Source organism: Capsicum annuum, chromosome 3 (assembly GCF_002878395.1).
Source record: "Capsicum annuum cultivar UCD-10X-F1 chromosome 3, UCD10Xv1.1, whole genome shotgun sequence".
Lineage (NCBI taxonomy): Eukaryota > Viridiplantae > Streptophyta > Magnoliopsida > Solanales > Solanaceae > Capsicum > Capsicum annuum.
Genome location: NC_061113.1, coordinates 49,356,091 through 49,372,122, shown reverse-complemented (window position 1 = coordinate 49,372,122; position 16,032 = coordinate 49,356,091). Strand labels below are relative to the sequence as shown.

The 16,032-nt window shown below is 36.7% G+C and overlaps 1 protein-coding gene across 19 annotated transcripts; it reads right to left on the bottom strand.

Annotated features, from left to right (window-relative positions):
- Positions 1-853: 853 nt before the first annotated feature.
- LOC107863872 (transcription factor EMB1444) lies at positions 854-13,643 on the bottom strand. 19 transcript variants are annotated; one of them, XR_007052902.1, is made up of 12 exons: positions 12,306-13,395; positions 11,090-11,251; positions 10,505-10,589; positions 10,050-10,091; positions 6,317-6,376; positions 5,703-5,822; positions 4,458-5,624; positions 4,272-4,373; positions 3,474-3,647; positions 3,263-3,385; positions 1,129-1,531; positions 854-1,024 (listed from the first exon to the last, which is right to left on the bottom strand). XR_007052902.1 is itself a non-coding variant. In XM_047407979.1 (12 exons), the coding sequence occupies exons 3-12, from the start codon at positions 11,248-11,250 to the stop codon at positions 1,451-1,453; spliced, it is 2,115 nt and encodes a 704-aa protein (XP_047263935.1). In that variant the 5' UTR covers position 11,251; positions 12,897-12,993; positions 13,466-13,643; the 3' UTR covers positions 854-1,450. The 19 variants fall into 19 exon arrangements, 18 of the variants coding, with proteins under 18 accessions (XP_047263935.1, XP_047263927.1, XP_047263936.1 ...); XM_047407979.1 differs by adding an exon at positions 13,466-13,643 and having other exon boundaries at positions 854-1,531; positions 12,897-12,993; XM_047407971.1 differs by adding an exon at positions 13,466-13,640 and having other exon boundaries at positions 854-1,531; positions 12,306-12,993.
- Positions 13,644-16,032: the final 2,389 nt, after the last annotated feature.

The window sequence follows — 16,032 nt, the reverse complement described above, 5'->3', positions numbered from 1 at the left end:
TCTACTACTAAACATAAAGTTTCACTTCATTGTCGTTCCTTATCACCATTGGTAATGAATTACCTTCAACAGTGTATCGGACATCAATTGTTTTTGCTAGATTCCTCAATATGTAATCTTAATGCAATTGCTGAAATCAACCTCAAATACAAAATACTTTCTGCAACCACAATTCCATCACTTCTGTATCATTCATAATGTATATCTACCAGATACCATCAAAAGAATTACTATATTCAACTTGTATCCGGATTAAAAAAACAAAAACAAAAAACAGATCTTGAAAAAATTGAGTATTTGGACAATATATGATTGGGAGTGTTTCATTGAAGAGCTTGATTTGCTGATTCACAATTTGAAATTCAGAAGTTACTGAATTTAAGGAATTCAAGAGACACCATAATCATTATCACGTTGAGATTTGGTGTAATTATTAAAAGAGATGAAAGAGGGTGTAATTAAGTAGCAAATTCCTAAGATTTATGGTGTTTATACTTTAAAATATTTAGCATCATAGCAAGAAGATTGAAATCCATGATTTGGCCATGTTCGACCGCGCTGCTTTGCTTAGCACACAGAAAAATATCAAATTGAGTGAGACTTGAGTGCTATAGTTCTTTTTAATCTTCTTGAAATTTCAAACCAAATCTTATGAATATAGGGTGTAGTTATGCTGAGAATAAATCGCAACGCATTTCATTTGCATTTTTTTCAAACCAAACATATTGTCCTATTATTTTGTGGTATCAAATTACTAAGCGATAATCTTTTCTAATTGATAAATTCGATCTTAAGAATTACAAATCCACAATGGATGATAATTGAATAAAAAGAAAACCAGACAATTATTTCAGATACAAAAAGCAGAATTCAATAAGCTGAATTTTGCATTATGCTTGCCCAAAGAAATGAATGACTGCCCAAAGTAGCACAACTTGGAAATGCATTATCATCAAGGCATCTCAACAGTAACAAATAAGTCACCCCATGTTGAAGGTCAATCAATGATGTACAAGCCAAAATTCTGGAAAACAAGCACACTGAAAAAAGTTACATGATGAAGAGCATAAACCTTTTTGTTTTTTACTCCCCATCATCTGGAGGGATCACTAGTGATTCACCACTTACCCTCGTGTCTCAAACCTCTAATACTGGTTTGACGTGGAGTATCTCTGTGAAAGCCTCACCTCGTCAAGAGCATATGCTTCTCTCACGAGAGAATTACACATAAAATACCGATACACTTAGTGATGAAACAAACAGGAAACATAAAATTTATCATTTTCACACTGCACAAATAAAGGGAATGAGCCCTCATTTAAAAGGGAAATCAGATGGTAATCAGAAAACCTTAGAAAAATCAGTATCCCGACTCTGCAGATACCCACAAATAGAAGTGAGTCCAAGTCCTCAGTCTGATTAGCTAAATGTCTATTCTGACTTTTCTGCTCTATATGTTGATCTTTGCTTGCAGTAGCTGCATAAGAGACCATAATACATCCATGCGATGCAAGGTTCTATCATTCTGCCCCTAAAGAAAAGGTATAACATAGATGGAATCAAGAGTCATACAAAATCAAAAATGAATTAGTCAAAAAGTAAAATCAGATGGAACCAAAGGGGGAAAAAGAAGTGAAAATCTGAAGAAGTGACCTAATTCTTGATTGTGCAAGCCGTCTATTGGCATCCTTTACCACAACGCTGTTACTTATAATGAGCAGATGCAATCAAAATTCGAAGCAATGTTTTAATAAAGTTAATTCCCAGTTGACCTCAACTTAATAACCTTGCTCAATGGAGCAATATTACACGATTAACAGCTTATAATGTACATGTATAACCACTTGTAAAAATGTCCACATATTTGTGATCTACTGTATTAGCGTTAATAGTAATTCAGTGATTTCTTCCTTTATTTTCCTTACCTTCCTTCGCAACTTTTTTTTTTGGGGTTGCAGCCTCCATCATATGCGAAGGTGTGAGAGGTTAGCTATGGATGGATTAAAGGGAGGTAGAGGTAGACCAAAGAAGTATTGGGGAGAGGTGATTAGACAGGACATAAAAAAGTTGCAGCTTACTGAGGACATGCCTTTAGATAGGAAGGTGTGCCGAATATGGATTAGGGCAGGTAGGAGTGCATGATCTTGTTGCCCTTACTAGTAGGCGTAGGAATACTCTTGCAGTTTCTTGATCGATGTCTGTTACTATTTATTGTCGTATAGATCGATTGTAGTATATTTTGTTGTAGTACTGTTCTACCATTATCTGTTATCTTTGTTACTATTTATTGTCTCTTGTACTTCCATTTCATATTTTTCTAGACGGTTTTTGTCTCAAAGCTGGGGGTCTATCGGAAACAGCTTCTCTACCTCACCTCTGAGGTAGAGGTGAGGACTGTGTACCCTTTACCCTCCCCAAACCCTACTTCATGGGACTACACTGGGCATGTTATTGTTGTTTTATCTCCTAATCTTCTTTTAATTTGAAAATCTTCCTTTTATTCACTAATTGTTTTATTTGCTATGATGTTCATTAAAAGATTATTTAGGAAATATTTAAATTCTCATAAAAACAATGATGTAAACATTAATTGTCAAATGATACCGGAAATATTTAGGAAAATGAAATAAAAGAAAATTCATCTCATTCATATGAAATCATCACAGAATATTTACAAATTAAAGGATCTTCAGAACAAAATATATAAATTTTCATTTTCCATAGAAGAGATCTTGAAAAAAACACAAAGATAAGATTATTTGACCTTTTTCAGTTTGAAATCCCAAAACATGCAAATTTACTAATTGTGAACTCTGTACGACAAACATGATGAATGGGTTACTAATATTTTTTTGGAGAAAGGGAACTTAACAAATGGGTTACTAAATTAAAGTAAGATAAGTCTAGATTCTATAGTAGTAATTAGAGATTTATGATACTCTTTTTCAAGTTACTCTTCACTTTAAATGGTTAAATTGTACACACATTGGCAATGAGGCAAAAAATCCTTGATGAAAATAAACGACAAGGAGAACTACACTAGAAGGCTTATTTATAAAATCCTTTAGTATGAATATGCATAATAAAGCATTGTCAATTTTCTAGTGATGTGTTGTAAAATTTAGATTTCAATGAAAGGTTATTAAGAACTTTTTATAAAATGTGAAAATACACCATTAGTTGATACAATATCTTGCTCAGCTGAACTAGCGGTTTCTATATAAGGTCGAGAAAATATCAATATCAATCGTTAGGATTGTACCTCAACGACAAAACACATATGCATCCTCTCACCATAAACCTCTGACAGACCTTTTAAAATTGTAAGACCCAAGCTCCGTATTGCTTCTGCTATGTCAAGGAAATGCCTTCCGTCTTCGAAGATCTGCATTGGAACACATAAGAATGTTTCATTACTTACTATTTCACCAAATAGTCTAACTATAAATTACGGAGTCAGAATTCATCCTTACTTCTACAAGCATTTGACCATTCATGCCTAAATTTTCAACCCTCATCGGACAAACTTTTTGGTTATGTCCAACTTCCACTGCCCAGCTTGAACCAACCTCATGGGAGGAAGTTCCACAGGTACCCGATTCCTTGTCAGCCAGCTGAACATGTTCAATGCAACGTAACCAATAAAACTAGCAATTTGGTCAGCCGATTATAAGCCACAACAGAACCATGCAACAGAAGCTTAAATTAAGAAACACATTAAAGCATGTCTCATCACATAATTTGGGTCTCTGACGGATGCACTTTCAAAAGTTATAACACTTAGCACAATTTTTCTCTGCAAATTATTTCTGACGCAATGAGGAGGCAAGCTTGCAGAAGTCAAAGGACCCACATTCAAAAAATTGGCCATAATATTTCACCAATATTTGCTCCACCCTCCCCATCCCCAAGTATAACATGTTGGAAAATATTGATTTTCCTTGAGCCATGATTCACTTCAAACCAGGTAAGCAACCTTGGTGAAATTGCCACAAAACAAGAACAGAAGGAGATTTTCATCAGCAATTAACTGAATTTATAATCCCATCCCTCCCCCAACTTCCGATTAGGATATATAAAGCAGAAGAAGATAAATAAAAGTATGCCAATTACCAAGGATAAACGATCCGATTTCAGTTTTCACCTTACCTTTTTTCAAGGGAAAGGAGGTATTTGGGCATCATTTTCAATTACCAGGCTTTGACTTGGCATTAACAATTCAAACCATGTCAATTGAAAAACAAATCACTAACGATGCAAGAGAAGCTCACCTTTGATGCAGAGCACTTACTTAGCTTGTCAGCATGCTTGGTGACATTTTGCATGAAAAGCATGTGTTTGATAGTGCGTTCTAGAAGTGAGTCTATACTGCACTGTGGTATCATCCAAAAGTTACAGCACAACTGAATAAAAAGTTAAGCAATCTCAGAGTAAGGAAATATAACCTATTAGGTTACCTTAGAACCATTTGGAACCAGCTCACGGAGCTCCTTGATGCGATCTTGGATCAATTGTCTATCCCTGGGTCTAGGTCGGCAACTTTCACCAGGTCTAGCTCTCTTTTTATGCATTTTAACAGGTTCGAGTGGCCTCTCAACATGTCCGCTACCTCTGCTACAACTGGTTGATGAAAAACCCCTAGAAGACCGAACACCACATGTACCTGATGAGTTGAAGCTGTTCAATGTTTCCCGACCAAATGAATAGCATGTAGAACTGATTGTGCCTATATCACTGCTACAAGGTTCAGCAGATATTTCAGTGGTCAAGAGGGAATCGACAGATTTACAGAATGACTTCACACTGTTACAATCATTGTCATGGCGGTTAACATTAGCTATTACTGCTTCTAGAAGATGCTCATTGCCAGTGTTGTTAGTTAACAGATTGCTGGAGCCAATACCCTCAAGCATCTCAACGGCCATTTCTTCCCGGTTCCCTGCCTCCCAGTCCTTGGAAGAATTCTCTTTCTGGAAAACTGGCCCTAATGCTTCGTACAGCTCATAGCCAGCACAGAACCTGAAAGGAGTGCGCATTGTGTAATTACACTCGGTCTCAAGACTTAAATTTGTCTCTGCACAATTATCTGGATATGCATTGGGAAGATCCAACAAACCCAACATTCCGGTTTGACCATTGTAAGCTTCAGAAGCAAGATTGCTTCTATTTGGCTGACGGCGTTCAGTGACTTTTCCAGCATCATATGAAACACTTCCAATACTTGCATCATTTCTCAAAGTTGGCTCAGTTTTATATACAGAGCCCTTTCCTAAGACTCGCAAGTTTCTAGTTTGCCCTTCAAAATTTGGATCAGTTTCTGCCCACATCTGCCCTTCTTCTTGGTTGTTTATAATGGAACTTCCACAGTTTGGAAGAAGCAGATTGTCACAGTCATCAGATCCTTGAACTGCTGTCCCATGAAGTCCTTGGTTATCAACCACTTCAAGTATTTTATTTGGGTGACTTCCAGTTTGCGAGAAGATACCAGAATGATCAACAGATTTTTCAACAGATGTATATAGAGGAGACCACATATTTCTCCCATCTTCACAAACACTTCTACCTAGATTACTTATGCAGTCTTGAAAAACCTCTGGACCTGAGGTCCTTGTCGATATCTCTGACTGGGAAATGTAACAGCATCAGATAAAGGAATAGATGATCTGTGATAACAGTAATTCGGTGAGCAATAGTCAATTTACCAAGCAAGAATTTTCCATGCTGTTCTGCATTGAACTCTGCAAGCAACTTGACATCAACTCCTGGAGCGCAGAAAAGACATCTCCAATATGCTTGACCACGCTCAAATCCTCAGGAATCTTCTTTGACAAAACAATCGAAAGAAAATAAGATTTGCAGAATAAGGCATATCTAGTTATTGGTAGCTGCAGCAGAGATCAATGATAACATACATTCTGCAGTATGATGTTAACTAAGCAAGAAATTATCAAACCAGTTGGAAATTCATTTCACAAGGTGATGAATTTTAAATGGAAGTAAATGACCCATTCCTAGAATATTGTGTCTTGAGCCGGGGGTCTTTCGGAAACAGCCTCTCGACCTTACCTCTGAGGCAGTGGTATGGACTGCATATACTTTACTTTCCCCAGACCCCTCTTTGTGGGAATATACTGGGTATGTTGTTGTTGTTGTTGTAAATGACAAATTCGAGGCAGTTCAAAAATTAGTGACACGCGTGAAATTAAACAAATACAAGTCAAGAGTAAATCAGTCACAAAATTGTCATAAACATACTAAACTAAAAACTGAAGGTGGTTTGAAATGAAATCTTAAACAATGAGGCTGATTATCTTACAATATCCAAGGATCCAAGTTGTACAACTCCATGTGGAGCAACAGCAGCAACAACAATGGTCTGCAAACAAGAAAAAAATGTTTCTTTGAGGATGCATATTATGTAGCCAATAGGTTCATGATAAATCATGTGATTCGAGATACATAAAGTTAAACGTTAAGATTGAGAAGTTAAACTATCTTCATAAACATCACATGTGCAGGTTAGCATCAAGAAGTCAGTTGATGCAAGCCTTGTCATCTCATGCAATGACACTATTTCCTTGAGGCCTAGGAACAATGGGAAAATGATCTACTTGTCACATGCATTTCACAAATTCTGTGGAAGAAACCCAATGACTTTCCTTAGAACAGACAAAAACACGGTTTACTGATTCAAGTAGGATAAAGATTTGGGAGGTATTTTTTTCTCTAGGACGACAATTTTAATACAAAAAACACAGTTCTGCTTAATTTCATCATTCTGCAAATGGCAACATGTCAGGAGCTCCCTCTATACACCATAAGCTCAGATCATCTACACATCATAGTAATGTACAACCATTTCGTCCCATCTATCATACTCTATTGACCTAAGATGATTCAGCAGAGAGATTTAGAAGAAAGGTTGAATGAAAAATGGTTCGATTTAGTTGGCAATAGAGTTTTTAACAGTATCTGCAATATTTAAATAAAGAGTTATAACAGAAGATACTGGTATCACACAATGGTTGTAAACTTTTAATACAATTGTATGCTGATTCTACTTGTGTAGGAAGTAAGCTTTATCACTTTTGGCGGTTGTCAATCATCTTTTGAAATGTAAAACAACAACAACAACAACAACAACAACAAACCCAGTGTATTCCCACCTAGTGGGGTCTGGGGGGGTAAGATGTACGCAGTCCATACCTCTACCTATGAAGAAGTAGAAAGGCTGTTTCCGATAGACCCCCGGCTCAAGGCACGAGATACCACACAAACACATAGTAAAGCACAAAAGCAGATTACATAACATAAATACGGCACCCATAAGTAATATAAAACAGAGGAGAGCAGAGGAAAGCACACAGATTCGTAATGAAACATGGAACACGGAACACGGAATCATAACAGGAATAAAAACCCCACCAAGTAATTCCCTACACTAGCGACCCAAACTGGCCCTAGTCCTCTGCCGTAATTCGCATCCTCCAGACCTTCCTATCTAGGGTCATGTCCTCGGTGAGCTGTAACTGTTCCATGTCCCGCCTAATCACCTCACCCCAGTACTTCTTCGGCCTACCCCTACCCCGCCTAAAACCATCCAACACTAGCCTCTCACACCTACGGACCGGGGCATCCATGCCCCTCCTCTTCACGTGTCCGAACCATCTCAATCGTGCTTCCCGCATCTTGCACTCCACCGAAGTCACACCAACCTTCTCCCGGATAGTCTCATTCCGAACTCTATCCCCTCTAATCAGCCCACACATCCAGCGCAACATCCGCATTTCTGCCACCTTCATTTTTTGGATGTGGAAGTTCTTAACTGGCCAACACTCCGCTCCATACAACAAGGCCGGACGGACTACCACCCTGTAGAATTTGCCTTTAAGCTTGGGCGGCACCTTCTTATCACACAGCACCCCCGACGCGAGCTTCCACTTCATCCATCCCGCCCCAATACGGCGCGAGACATCCTCGTCAATCTCACCGTTACTCTGGATCACGGACCCAAGATACTTGAAATTATCCCTCTTACATACCTCCTGTGCTTCCAGCTCCACTACTACCTCATTCTCCCGCCTCACGTCATTAAACTTGCATTCCACATACTCTGTCTTGCTTCTGCTCACCCTGAACCCTTTAGACTCAAGAGTTTGCCTCCACACCTCTAATTTGTCACTCACACCCCCTCGAGTCTCATCTATCAGGACTACATCGTCTGCAAAAAGCATACACCACGGCACCTCCCATTGAATATGTCGCGTCAACACATCCATCACCAACGCAAACAAAAAGGGACTAAGAGTAGATCCCTGATGCAATCCTGTCAGGACAGTGAAATGCTCTGAGTCTCCTCCCACCGTCCTCACCTGGGTTTTCGCTCCATCATACATATCCTTAATTGCTCTGATATATGCCAGCGGTACTCCACTCACCTCCAAGCATCTCCAAAGCACCTTCCTGGGGACTTTGTCGTAAGCCTTCTCCAGGTCGATAAACACCATGTGCAGATCCTTCTTCCTTTCCCTATACTGTTCCACCAACCTCCGTACCAGGTGAATTGCCTCCGTCGTCGAGTGGCCGGGCATAAATCCGAACTGGTTTTCCGAAATAGACACTATCCGTCTCAGCCTCACTTCGACCACTCTCTCCCAGATCTTCATAAAGTGACTCAATAACTTAATCCCCCTATAGTTATTGCAACTCTGAATGTCCCCCTTATTCTTATAGAGAGGGATCATGGTACTCCACCTCCAAGCCTCGGGCATCTTTGCCGTCCTGAAGATTTCATTAAACAATCCAGTCAACCACCTTACACCAGCCTCTCCAACGAACTTCCAAAATTCCACCGGTATCTCATCCGGCCCCGTCGCCCTACCCCTTCGCATCCTGCGGACAGCCTGTCTAACCTCTTCTACCTTAAAACGTCTACAATAGCTAAAATCCCGACACTCCTCTGAGTGCTCCAGTTCCCCTAACACAATAGCTCTATCCCCTTCGTCATTCAAGAGCCTATGAAAGTACGACTGCCATCTCTTCTTAATGTGGCCGTCCTCCACCAACACTCTACCGTCCTCCCCCTTAATGCACCTCACCTGATCGAGGTCACGACCCTTCCTCTCCCTAGCCTTAGCGAGTCTAAACAACTTTTTCTCCCCTCCTTTCCCCTGTAACCCAGCATACAAGCTCTCAAAAGCGGCCGTCTTAGCTGCCGTGACTGCTGACTTAGCCTCCTTCCTCGCTAGCTTGTACTCTTTCCTGTTTACCCGCTTCTCCTCTTCGTCCTTACTTTCCACCAACTTAGCATACGCCCCTTTCTTGGTCCCCACTTTCTTCTCCACCTCTTCATTCCACCACCAATCCCCCCGATGGTGCCCGGCCCGGCCCGGCCCCTAGAAACACCCAACACCTCACTTGCATTCTCCCTGATGCACCTTGCCGCCCTGTCCCACATACTATCCACGTCCCCCCTACACTCCCACACCCCCATTCCCGCCAACCTCTCCCCTATCTCTGAAATACTGACACATTATTTTTGAAATGATATGTATCAACTCTCATACATATTTCAGTTTCTTAGTTTCTTTATACGCCAAGAATGTCAATCCTATCTCAAGATTTTGTGCACTTGTAACCTTTGAATAAGTTAAATGGGTTATGGAAATCAAAAATGTTTTTGACTTGGCAATATTTTAGCACATAATATTTTTTAAACTTTTTCCCCAAATTACCATGTCATGTAAGAAACAATAGAAAGATCAGAAGCTGCTGTAAATAGAAGTATATGGTGTGAGATGTATGCATCAGAGATGAAGAATACATCAAACACCAAACTATCATAAAAGAAAGAGAGTGTAATCCAAAAATAAAATGAAAGAGATTCTAATTAAAAAAAAAATAGATGCTTATTGATGTTCTATTCGGGAACAGAATGTGATGCCAAAATCTTGAACTTCCTGACCATCTCCATACATACAATGCACATGCATTGCAGCTATATCACCATGGAAAATTTAACACCTGAACGATTGGAATAGTTAGATTACCTTAATCCCAGCAGAAAATTGAGCTTGCCACCCATCACAGTGCTGAAAATGAAAAAACATAATGAATAACCATGTACACAAGGTACAATCTATCCTCAAATTTACCACCACATTTTTCAATTTTAGGCTGGGTAAGTTAAATTCTCTAAAATGGAGTACCTTACAAGTTAACATCAATAAGAAGTCTAATGGGCCATACTTTTACTCTATCCACCATCTAAATAGTTCAGAAAGTAAGTCCATCACATAGTTTTGGATCTAATTGTCACAAAATAATTCATATTGAGAATTCCAATATAATAGATCACTCCCAAGTAAATGTACTTTTTATTTAGAAACAGAAATTTTCCTATCTGTAGCATTCAACTAACATAAAAGGAAGTATATTGTTGCATCTTAATGCCTAAATTCATCAGAAGCATGCTAACTGCACACATTAAGAGAAAATGGCTTACCTCAGGAGCCAAGCTAGAGATAGCTGCACCTTTGTCTGCGGAAAGCCATAGATATTTTCCAGTAACTGCCACCTGCCCAACAATACTGTCCAAGAAGATAATTAGACATTTACATAATCCATAAGCAGAGGCGGAGCCAGCCATGTTTAGGGGGTTTGGCCGAACCCCCTTCGACGGAAAAATATACTATTTATACATGATTAAAATTATTTTTTATGTGGTTATAGTAGGTGTTGAACCCCCTTCGACTAAGTTTTCTTTGAATATTGAACCCCCTTAGTTGAAATCCTGGCTCCGCCTCTATCCATAAGACCTATTTTTCATTTCAGAGAGAAATTATAATTGCAGATTCAATCTGACTAGAACATGTTGACTTACAAAGAATTACTGTATGACTAACTGACAATACTTAGGCCTTCTACTAAAGTTTGCATGCTGAAATAAATCAATCTCATGAAGAAAAAGATTACTTAACAAATGCAATTTCTTCAAGGGAAATATTTCTTTTGGCTAAAGCTTTAAAACCATTAGAATGACAGCATGAGATAAATCATGAATTTGCTCCAGGTCGTCTAGGTATCATACCCTTCTCCAAGTGAATAAACATGATAGGACATCTTTGCCACAGCTACTCCGAGACGAGTGTTGGAATAATGTCCATCATGAAGGTTGCCTGCTGTGCTACCAGGAGATTTTTTCTCTGGAAACCCATCATTATCATAGTAAGCGTCCTCCCAAGTTAACATCCTACAATGAAATCCACATAATGGGCAACTGATAAGAGAGGAATTTTGTTCTTTTATGGTCAAAGGTATTAAAGGGCCAAGTTACGGCGGATTACCAACCACAACTACGAAATATATTCATCTCAAAGAGACCTCATACTTGATAAAATCAAGTCTCAGCAAGTACATTCTAATTCAAGCTTCTAATAAGCATCACTATCAAGGTTCCATTCATAGAAGTCTCGAGAAGACATAACTTGGATTACAGATGGTGCTATGTCTGTAATGATACTCGAATTTCCTAGAAAGATTGCCTTCATAAGTTTACTCTGCACAAATGCACAAGTCTTGTTGGAGATAGAATTATATTTCAAAAACCACAAATAATAGTCTCGCTATGGTATGGCACAAAACCTTCATGCAAAAGGCAGTTTTGGTGTGTGCAATCATTGATTTCTCAGTTAAAGGGAGAAGCTATTTGTAGCTTTATATTCTGAACCTCCTGCTAACTGAGAAAAAGAGATTTTGCATTTAGTTTCCTCACGTGCATTTCGGAGTTTGGATACATCAGACTGGATTTCTTCATTTAAAGACACAAGTTGGAACATTCCCGCAATAAATCTCAACGAAAATACCTTTTCACTTTCTGGTTAAGCTAATGAATATCCAGAATCAATTAGAAACAAGAAGAAAGGGAGAAGAAACTCTACCAATATAAACCTCATTAAAACTTCAGAAAAGGACAGCTTGGTGAACTACTGTACACAGCCTTACCCTGCATTTCGCCAAGAGACTGTTTCTACGGCTTGAACCTGTGCCTTCCTGATCAAATGGCAGCAACTTTACCAGTTACGCCAAGGCTACCCCTTCAACCTAGCAACTTTACTAGTTATGACAAGACTCCCCCTTCAACCTAGCAACTTTACCAGTTACGACAAGGCTCCCCTTCAACTTCATTAAAGCATGCCAGAGAAATATATATTTTGCTTCACTTTTACCCATTTTATAGCAGTACCAAAAGAAATAATATCAATAAAGGAAGCTAAAATCTTGATTAAGGAGGCAAAAGAACTCACATTCGAGCTCGACGAGTGAGCTTCCAGAAAACAGCATACTTCCAAGGAGTGTTGCAGCAAAGGCTCCTCAGTGCTTGTTGCAGTTGGCTTGCCATATTCTTTCCCAATCACCAAATATTTTCTTAACACACAATATCCCCACCACCAACCAACCCCCCAACAAAACTCTCAAAATAAATCCAGTCCTAAACCTCAAAATACCCCTACACAATCCCCAATTTTCTTCCCTTATCCCAATACCTAACTTCCTCTATATGATCCTCTGCCTGCCTGCTTCCTTCTCAACCCTGCTCGCCGCTTGATTGGCGGTCCTACTGTTGAAAGAAGCAGCATTCCATCATCTTTTCCCATTCTCCCCTCTTCCCACAGCTCAAAAAAACAAACCCCACACCAAAAAATAATCAACAGTCTTGATTGAACCAACCAACCAACTCTATTTAGTAATCAGCAACACAAAATGAAATCAAGAATCCAAGAAAACCAACACCCAAAAACAGAATTGTACCACTCATGCAAGTTTCCAAATCAAACCATAATCTTGAACAATAAAAATCAAATCTTGATTGTCCTAGCCTTGGTGGACAGAATTACCTTGTATCTCTTGTTTGCTCGTAGTTGGTAGGAGGTGGCACATATGCGTGGATTTAATCTAGGTGCGTGAAAGCTGGCCAGACACCACAATTATCAACTATAAAGACCAAGAACAAGAAAATTACAGTTGGCTAGCAAATTGATACTTGAACTTCTATAAAAATGACATGAAGAAACTTAAACTGTATTAACTGTAGACAAGAAAAGAAGGAAGAATATTTTGCCTATTTTTTCATCAACAGTAAGCTTTCTGGGAAGAGTACCTACGGAGTTTAAGAGTTATCTTGTAAATTGAAACATTCACCTCCATTATTATTTCAAGATTTTGAATATACTGGTTATTCTTGTTTTAAGTTGAATAGCAATGTATATAATACTAGGAAAGGGTACAGCTATGGACTAATTGCTTTTGATTTTGAACTTCTCTTTATATAAAACGGCCTTTTGGATCGGATGTGCAACATGCACCTCCCAAAATTCACTTTTTAGTTAGGACCTAAGTACTTCCCTAAATAAATCGGTTTTTAGTTAAAAGAGTACATGTGTCATGCTGTCAAAATTTTACCTACCTCAAGTCAATGGATACATAGCAGGAGCTATGACAGGTTACATGTAGTTTCATTTTTTTGGTAAAGTCAGCTTCCTATTTGCCTCTCCCAAATGCTCTCCACTAACCCTTCTCCTTTACAGTTCTGGTTTATCGCGTTCTTGCAGTCATCATAGTCAACAAAAAAAGAAAGGAATGAATATTCTTTTGAAATATTAAATACAAATAAGTATTTACCATATTCTTACATACCCCTCGATATGCTGATAATTTTTCATTGCTTTTTCATTTTCATTTTATTTTTGTTTAAACTGCAGATGTTTCTCAACGTAAGTATTTAAGCAAATTTATAGAATTAGACGAAGTGTCTAGTAATTGCATATAAGTCAAAATAAAATTGTCAAAAGGTAAAAGAACAAGAGCTAGATCTTACTTTCAATATGATAGAATAATTTTTTCACATTAAATATGGGTTTTTTCTTTTTACAAAAACTAAAATTGCTCTTTTGGTAAATACAAACTTATAGATTAAATTTTAAATTCTTAAGAAATTGAAATTATAAAATTGAAATTGATAGGACGTATGATTCAAAATCAAAACTTTCAAATGGAAGTGATAGTTTTGTTCGAATATCATAGCACACTAATTTTAAATTTGAGCTTCAGATTGCATGGTTAAACATCTACTAAAAAGAAAAGTGTCAGCATAAATTGAAACGAAATGAGTAACATAAATTAATTAACGGAAAAGAGTCTAAAATGTTCTTTGACTATTTGAAATGGTGTAAAAATGTCTCCGTTTATCTATTGGGCCTAAATTGCCCTTCTTGTCTACCCGTTACGCCTAAAATGTTCTTTCCGTCTATTTATTGGGCTATTTTGCCCTTTTATTTAAGGAAAAAAATTATATAATACCACAATTTATCTTTATTAAACTACATAAAATCTCCATCATTTTTATTAATATTAACCAAATAAATAGTGCACAATATCAATTTTTCGTCATTCTAAATTGATATGATAAATAAAAAAAAACATAAATAGCCATTTTTAAAAAAATTATTACATATACATAGCCGTATTAGTTGGTTGTCAGATATAACATATAAAATATTTACTTTTATAACATGTTCTAATATATAGAAAAATGATTATATATTAAATTTTCATATTTCTTATTTATTGTCTATTTTAATCGAAGCCTTTGTTCATTATTTTTTATATACCATATCAAAATTTTATGTTTATTATTTTTATTGCCTGCTTTCACGATTCCTTCATAAAAATATATGATATATTTATACAATCAAAATTCATGGTATATTTATATTATATCATAAAAAGACATGGTATATTTATACCATACAAATTATATTTATGTCATAAACATATATGGTATATTTTAGATATAAAACATTTATACCATGTACTACTGAAAATATATATTTATATTTAATAAATAATTTTTAACAAGAAAAGTACTTTCGACATAATGAGATATACCAGGAATATTTATTCCATAAATTATATATAAAATATAATAATAATCTGACTTTGAACTAAATTATATTTATACAACAAAAATTATATAGTATATCTGTACTTCCAACATAATGATTTTTATTTCATAAATATTTATTCATAAAAAATTATGATTATTCCATACAGTAAAATTAAAAATATGCTATAATGAAATAATACTAAATGATTAACATACACAAAAACAAAACGAAATATACACGAGCAAATAATGAAATACTTAATTTATTTAAAAATATTTGAATTTTGAATGTAAGAGAGAGAAAGATTTGAATGTAGGGATTATCTTTTTCGTTTTTAATTTGAAGATTTAAAATAAATTTATTAAATTAAGCTGAATTGATAATTAGTTATAGCATTAAACTAGGAATTATAATTATCTTTTCTGATCTTTTAAATTGCTATATATGTAAAAAAAAAAATATTTTTATTTTTGTAATATTGAAAAAATACTATTATTTATGTAATTATGTTTTAAAGATGGTCTTTTCATGCAATTTATCTAAATAAAAGAGAAAATAGGTCCAATAGGTGGACGTGAAGAACATTTTAGACCCAATATGTAGGTGAGAATGACATTTTAGGCCAAATAGGTTGATGAAAAGAACATTTTAGGCCCAATAAGTAGACGAGGATATTTTTACATCATTTTCAATAGTTAAAGGACATTTTAGGCCTTTTTCCAATTAATCAATTAATACGGAATCTTATTAAACCCTCTTGCTTTACATAAATTTGGATTTGACCTCCTTGCATAGCAACTTCTCTGTTGCTTCTTGACTATTTACTATTCCTTAGAACGGTTCGTTTTCTTTTTTATCTAACCCCTACTTGTTTTATTATGGGAGTCATAATTGAAAAAGAATAAATGAAAAGGTAATGAGATTGTCCACTTAAATGGCAAACAATATGATGCCAAGGCCTATGAAAATGCTACTTATCTTCCCATCAAGCTATCTAGCATACACCTTTGAACTTACCCTCCAACAGGCCTTTTCAACAATGATTTCTACTGCTAAAAGTTGTGACATCTACTCACCTCCCATTTCC